Source organism: Egretta garzetta, unplaced genomic scaffold (assembly GCF_000687185.1).
Source record: "Egretta garzetta isolate BGI_Z169 unplaced genomic scaffold, ASM68718v1 scaffold374, whole genome shotgun sequence".
Taxonomy (NCBI): domain Eukaryota; kingdom Metazoa; phylum Chordata; class Aves; order Pelecaniformes; family Ardeidae; genus Egretta; species Egretta garzetta.
The window spans coordinates 255,911-263,517 of record NW_009259419.1 but is presented as its reverse complement, the minus strand read 5'-3'; the positions used below and the strand labels follow the sequence as shown (position 1 = coordinate 263,517).

The following is a 7,607-nucleotide window of genomic DNA, read 5'->3' as shown; positions in this document are numbered from 1 at the left end:
CCGGTCGTCCGCGGCGAAACGCGCGGATTTCACGGGCGTGAGTTTCGCCCGTCCTGCTGCAGCCGCGGCAGAACGCAGCCGAGGGATGCAAACCGGGTAAAAAAATAAGAAGGAACTGGGACACCGCGTTCCCGTGCCTTTGGCAAGTCCCAGGTTAGGTTTGTAAGAAAAGCGGACGCTGCCGCTCTCCCTTACTGGAAGGATAAACCCCCTTAGGTTGAAACAGCAATATGCTGCCTGAAGCGTGGAATTGCAATTGTTTCCAGAAAAAATAACCCGCAGCAAAACCGTTCGCCTTCAAAACCAGTCAATCCAGGCGGAAAACACAACTTCATCATTTCTCAGTGAGGAAACGGACCAGCCCGGTGCCACGCAGCCAGCTCAGGGCTGCCCGCCTGACACAGGTACCGGAGAAGGCGAGGAAAGCATCGCCGAGATGGCTGCGAGGCAGCTGGAGGGGCTGCCTGCCTCCCCGCCGTCACCGTCCTACGCACACGTCTGTGCCGCCAGTCATCACGTTGGCTCGGGGCAAAGGCAGATGCCGTTTACCTGCTTCTTAATTTAGGTGATACGCAGTTAACTCCCCTCGCCAAGTGGCCTGAAACACCGGCCCAATGGGTCGATTCACTTTTCTATTCACCATTATGCTGCTGGGTTAGAAATCAAAATAACGCTCTGCCTCTCCGCCTGGTTTGCTTCAGTTGCTGCTGTCATTTCTTCGGTGGCATAACCATCCTGAGCGACCCTCCCCAGAAAGGCGGCAGGGTGATGCACGGCCGGGTGCGGTAACCTCCTCCTGACAGCACACCTGAGGAGGCACATCTACACTGCTCCTCTGCCAGCCGGGGTGGCTGCAATTTCCAAATTGCCCTGTCGCTGAGGGCCCCACCCCCGCCGAGCCCCTGCCCTTGGTGCCCGCACCGGGAGGAGACACGGTGGGTGAGATTACACAGGGTTTGCCCTGGCCGGGAGCAGTGCGACCGCTCGGTCCCACGGTGCTGCCGCTGCCCTTGGACGCGTCCGCTCCTCCTCGCCTCCCTCCAGGTGCAGCAGTGCCGCTGCCTCTCTCCTGACTCGCTCGTAACACAGAACGTGTGCTGCTCAGGTCGCTTCCTCAAGCCACCCCTGCGAAGGAACCTTTGCGAAACCTCCCTGAGAAACTCACCTTTGATAGGAGAGCCTGCGGGATGGAGATTTTCAGAGATTACAGCAAGGCAGGTAACAAGACAGGTGATTCCCCAAGACTATGTTAATAGGAATAATGAACATAAGCGATCAATTATAAATAGCTTCCTTCCCAAAAGCCTGCAGAAAGTTTCCCCTCCACTTCCCATCGGTTCAACACCACAGGAACAGCGCGTGAGTGGTGGGTATGAGCAGCCCCGCCACAGCGGAGTGCAGCTGCTCTGCAAGACAGCGGGAAAAATGAACTCTGAATTCATCAGGACATTTCCAGATGACAGAGTTTGGGAGGGAAGGCCGACCCCGCAACCCCACCATAGGTAAAACAGTGGAGAAGATCTCAGGCCGCCTGTGCTTATCCACGCACGTAGAGGTTAGGGGCTGATCCCAGAACAGCCCTTTCAGTAGCTGAATTTCCTTTGTTGCTTTTTAGCCTTAATAGCTCTTTAATTACTGCCCTTATTTTCAAATCAAGTATATGTCTGTGTCATATTAATGAATATTCATTGTCACTGGAGAGCTATTAAATGCATTTTTACCTGTGTTTCCAAGGGAATAGATGCCAGCTGAGTCTAGTATTATCTAATTTCAGCCTGTCCTCAGCACCGTAATAACATCAAGACCTATTAGAGAAGACTCACAGATACATAAAAATAATAATGATTAATTATTTATTTGCTTTATAGTCGCACTTAAGGATTCCTGCCAAAATCATGGCTCTGCTCTGCAAGGCTTCTTGCAGTCAATGGCACAAGAGGTGGCCTCGCTTGATGGAGCCGACACCTCGAATGGGAAACACAGCAAAGTGCTGCTGCAGGGATGCAACAGAGGAGTACGCGGCCATTTGAGCGTCCTCTAGTTCCTCGGAGGGTTTGTGCAAAGAAAAGAAGGGAGAGGAGGTAAAGAAGGAAGAGATGGAAGGTGAGGGTGAGCAAGACAAGGACCAACTCGTACCAGAGGAGCTGAAAAGACCTCAGAGAGTTGGACTCTTCCCTGGTGCTTGGTGGCAGTAGTCCCTGCTAGGATACTTAGGCTGGATCCAGCGAAATTGCTTAGGGGACACTGCTGGTGCCTCAGGCGCTGGAGATGCTCTGGTGTCTGCTTGTAGCTTACAGTGCTGTGATCTTTCAAGGAAATGGAGCAAGAGCGAGGCTTAATTAAATAAAGGCCATTTGAAAAGAAGGAAGCAGTTCTTTAATATTTTTACAATGGGTCTGGACTGGAGGAACAATTTCTCTAGCACTGGTCCAGTGAGGACGCTGGCATGGGGTAAAGAGTCCAAGACCCTCAGCTGGACCTCAGTGTGGGGACACTATAGATAAGAAGCAAACCCTATAGATGGACCAAAGAGGAGAAGGACAGCTGGAGCATGAGACAGGGTGGTGAAGCTTCCAAAGCAAAGGAGAGATGTGTGGAAAGCAGCATGGCTGAGGTTGCTCTCCTTCGGGCATGGAGCCAGAGAGAGGAAGGATGAGAGTTCAGAACTGGAACTAAATGGCCTGCTGGCAGGGTTAGCCCGCTGGTAGAGACTAGTTCAGACTAGTGCAGACTGGAAAAGTTAAAGCGCCAGGTACGTTCCTAGGCACTGGCCGTTAGCACTCTCCTGACAACTCCTGGTATGATCTGGGAGTCCAGATGTGCCAGAGGCCGTTCCTGATACGCAGGTTGCACGCAGTCATCCTATTCTGAAGGATGGGGGAGCTTGACAGACACGGCTGTTCTGTGCCAGTCCGCCTCAGTGCCAGGAAAAGGTCCAGGGCATATTTCCTTCGTTAATATAGATGTCACCTCAGTTTTTTGAAGAGAGAGGTGTCCTTGCAAAGAGGTGGAGGTCCTGCTCCTGAGCACTGTCTCGCTCCCAGGAGCTCAGGAGACCTTTGCTGGCTGAACCAGAAGGGGGATCAGAAGATGCTTTGTTCTGAGGGTACAAAACCATTGGAGAAGTTCAGAGCAGAGCTTGTGTGTGTCATAGGCCCTGGGAGGGAGCAAAAAAGTGCTGAACACAGAGCAAAGTGCCGTCAGGGAGGAGTCTGGCTGCTCACCACAGTGGATGGCAAATAGCTTTAACCATGTTCACCCGAGGGCCTGCTGAGGTAGTGGAGCAGGACAAGGCCAGGAGACACTTCAGAGCTTGAACGGGAAATACCCCAGTCAGCAGTTCCCATTTTGTTAAACACCCAAAACTACTGATTCAGAGCCAGACAAAAAATACCTGCTACCTTGCGTTGACCTGTGCATGGGTACACGTGGGCATGGTGAGTGGGGCAGGGCTTGCCACCAAACATTTCACAAGGAGGTCTTATGTGAGAAGGGAAGATGTTGTAGAAAGTTTTCTGAGCCTGCTAGCTTTGATCTCTTCATGTCATTTTATTTTCTGCTTTCTGAGCCTCCCTGACTCGCAGTACCTGCAGCTGAGGGGCTGAGGGCTACAGCAATAAGCTGAGGTCACAGGGAGTAAAACAGAGCAAAGGGTCCCCCTTCAGCTTCAGCATCAGCTGGGTGCATCCTCCAAACCTCACCACAAGACATACAGGTGGTGATTAATTACAAATAATCTCATCAAGTGTCCTGCAGAGCAGAACAAGGCATTGGCATGGGCAGCAAGATAGACAAACCTTAAAATGATCCTACCGAGATGCTGGCAGGATTGCAGTGGCCCACTGTGGGCAGTTCCCCCACCCTGCTGGTGCCTCCCTTGTTGCTGGTATCACTGAAGGAGTGAAGAAGAGCAGACCCACTGCCTCAGTGAGGAAATGTTATTCCTCTTCTAAAAGTGCTTCTTTTGCCCCTAAGCCCAGGAGAACACAGGATGTTGCCATTTGGGGGAAAATTGAGAGAAGGCGCAACAGTCCTGTAGGACCCATCCCATCCCAACCCATCCCTCTCTTGTAACGCAGCAGCAGAAGTTTCTGCCTGACCTTATTGCCTTTGCTGGCATGTGAGCGCTGTGTGGAGGAGATGGGTTGGGTACACGCTGTCGACACCCACTTTGTGGCTGTCTTGTCTCAACAGCAGATGTTGCTTAGATCCAGAGAACGCCTCCTGTTGCAGCTCTTGTCGTGTAACCACACCGAGTGCAAATGCGTGTGTAGCTATCCTGTGTGGGCACTAGGCCCACCACATCCCAGGAGCACCAGGTTTTCTGAAGATATGGCTGCACACCCCTAGCACAGCGGTCTAAAGCTGCTGTGGTGAAGAAAGCAATTAGGAGCTGACCACGGCTGGGTTAGATGCGCCTGCAAGGGAACAAAGTATCCCAATTCCTGCTCTGCATACCTGGCTCCAGCAACAGAGGACAGTATCTTACGCTTCCTTATCTATATTCATTCCCCCAGAGGCTACAGATGGAGCAGAAGGCTATCTGCTGTTCAGCAGATATCAGGCTGTGCTGTTAAGTGCAATGACTGTGATTGAATCCCGTGCTTCTGAGCTTCTCCTGGCTCCCTGTGAGGGCCAGGAAGAGATTCCTCTCATGCAAAATTGTGGTGATTTTTCCCACTTCCCTCCTGGCACTAATGCTAGCTGGGCTCCTCTCTGGAAATGTAGGTGAGTTTGTACGGAAGGTGTAGATGCAAACTGGGAGTCTCCTGTGCTCCTGAGAAAGAATTCCCTTCTCCCATGCCAGCAGTGAAGGAATTTGCTTTCCTCTGAAAGACAGAGGCTCCTCTGGGTGCACATCCCCTATCTGGTTCCCTCCTGTCCCAAGAGGTCTAGGCAGCAGCGTTTTCCCCGTTTCTTGTCTATGACACTGATCTAAAAGGGATGAGATCAAGCTCTTGGGTTAGCATAAAAAACCTGGGGAGAAATCCTAGGGGGAAGTCCTTGCTCTGAGAATGTACATGAAAGTCCTGGGCATCAATTCAGAAGAGAGAGGCAAAGAGTTTATGGGTCTGGGAGGGGGATCAGAGAAACCTGCAGCAGCCATCCGTCAGAACAGGAGGAAGACTTAGACACCTCTGATGAAGACTCTCGGGAGTGAGCATTGCCAGCAGTGTCCTCGCCTTTGGGGGCAGCTGCTTACCTTGATGCCTGCCAGCTGAGCGTCTGGCTGCAAGGCACACATACAGGGCAGGGTGAAAGCAAGAGGAGCTGCTGGAGGGCAGGCTCCTACCTGCAGGGTGCAGGGGCAGGAGCCCTCCCGAGCAGCTTGAGAATCCTTTTTGCATCCAGCCTCCAGGCACACCACAAGAGGGTTGCCCTCAGCCCCGCCTGGGTGGCACCCAGGGAAAAATCACCCCGCCAGCTACTTCCAGATTTTTCTTTGCTTTGCCCAAGAGCCAGGAAAAGGCTAAGAAGAAAATTAGCTGCAGGCATGATACTTTCCTACAAGCAGCTGGGAAGAGCACGGGGGCACAGACCTTGCTCTGCTTTTCTGTCTTACCATCCGCCATCCCTAGCAGAGTGCTTGGTGCAGATAATGACTGCTTGCCCCATAAGTGAAAGAACGTGTTTCTCTTCCTGAGAATAAGCAGAAACTGTCCTTTCCTGTGGTGTCCAAGAAAGCTGCAGCCCCCAGACCTTTTTATAGCCCACGGCAGGCACAGCTGTGTCTCCCTAGGCACTTCTGATCTGAAGTTTCTCAACAGGGTTTGGCACAGCCTGCGCTGGCACCCAGTTGGCATACAGGGCCCCAAGGAGCAGCTTTCCTGAACTTGCTCCTTTTTTTTTGGCGGACAAGGGATCACCTCCTGGTCGGGCGTGCAGCAAGAAACCGTGAGAACACTGCAGGGTGTCTGCAGAGCATCACAGGGCATCACCTGCCCCTGTGGTATGATGCCCTGGAGGAGCCAGGACAGCTCGTCTCCCTAAGAGGAGCTGTCAGAGCTGAGGAACGCTGCTCCTGCCGGGTGCATCGACAAGGAGCGCTTGCCATCTGCTGGAAAGCGATTGGCATTGACAGGCGACAGTCTGGCAAGAGCTCTTGGGTGTGAGAACAGGAGAAAGGCCTGTGGCAGCAGTCCCTGAGAGCCGGAGGGCATTTGGGCTTGCAGAGAGAGCAGGAAGAGCATCCTCTGAGGAAAGTAAGCACGGACCGGGCAGGAAGCCCCCATCTCGGGCAGATGAGGTCTGACAAAAACTCGCTGCAGGGTTTTAACATACTACCACTCGCCTAGAGCTCTCCTTGGAGGTGTCCATCCCCACTGCAGAGGTAGCAGACGGGAATACATGTTTGTATGACTAACGCATCTCAACTCATCCATTAGTAGGGCAGAGCAGAGAGCTGGCATGGTGGCGGCTCCCACCTCCACAGCACGATTTGCCAGTGTGTGAACTTGCTCCTTTTTTTTTGGCGGACAAGGGATCACCTCCTGGTCGGGCGTGCAGCAAGAAACCGTGAGAACACTGCAGGGTGTCTGCAGAGCATCACAGGGCATCACCTGCCCCTGTGGTATGATGCCCTGGAGGAGCCAGGACAGCTCGTCTCCCTAAGAGGAGCTGTCAGAGCTGAGGAACGCTGCTCCTGCCGGGTGCATCGACAAGGAGCGCTTGCCATCTGCTGGAAAGCGATTGGCATTGACAGGCGACAGTCTGGCAAGAGCTCTTGGGTGTGAGAACAGGAGAAAGGCCTGTGGCAGCAGTCCCTGAGAGCCGGAGGGCATTTGGGCTTGCAGAGAGAGCAGGAAGAGCATCCTCTGAGGAAAGTAAGCACGGACCGGGCAGGAAGCCCCCATCTCGGGCAGATGAGGTCTGACAAAAACTCGCTGCAGGGTTTTAACATACTACCACTCGCCTAGAGCTCTCCTTGGAGGTGTCCATCCCCACTGCAGAGGTAGCAGACGGGAATACATGTTTGTATGACTAACGCATCTCAACTCATCCATTAGTAGGGCAGAGCAGAGAGCTGGCATGGTGGCGGCTCCCACCTCCACAGCACGATTTGCCAGTGTGTCTGTCACGCTGCCTATGTGCTGTTCACAGCTTCCCCCACCACTCCCTACGCTGCTGAGATACTTCCCTCCCTTTAGCATATTCTCAGGATTCAGCCTTTTGTCATGCCACCAGCATATCTAGCCCGACTGACATAGAGCATCCCGCTCCTGACCACGCCAGCGCCCAGGAACACACATCCAGCTTGAAAGTCCTCAGTTTTCCCAATGAGATTTTATTAATGTCTAGGAGGATACAAGCAGATCTCCAGCACAAGGGATTGAAGAGCTGGTCTACTAACAGATGGACTGAATACAAGTATTGGTACCTCTGGATATAAATCATATTAATATGTTGTATGACATTGCTTATGCTATCAAAGGCTGCATCAACCTTACTGGCCTGCTATCCCACTGCTGCGCTGAACGAGATGGCACACAACAGGAGCGGAGCTAGGAAAAGCTCTGGGACGTTACTCTCCCAGTGCAGAAACCACCATGGGAACTTGCCAGTGTACAGACTGTGTTCTTGCCCTTTTAATTCAAAAAGGTAAGAAA

The 7,607-nt window shown here is 52.7% G+C and overlaps 1 protein-coding gene across 1 annotated transcript in view; it reads right to left on the bottom strand.

Annotated features, from left to right (window-relative positions):
* LOC104124528 (extracellular tyrosine-protein kinase PKDCC) overlaps positions 1-5,573 on the bottom strand; it is a 14,121-nt gene extending 8,548 nt beyond the window's left edge. Inside the window, exons 1-2 of the mRNA XM_009636882.1 lie at positions 5,564-5,573; positions 5,204-5,391 (exon numbers count right to left, since the gene is read on the bottom strand). Coding sequence (XP_009635177.1) covers positions 5,204-5,391; positions 5,564-5,573 — 198 coding nt within the window. The remainder of the gene's footprint in view (positions 1-5,203; positions 5,392-5,563) is intronic.
* Between the last annotated feature and the right edge of the window lie 2,034 nt (positions 5,574-7,607).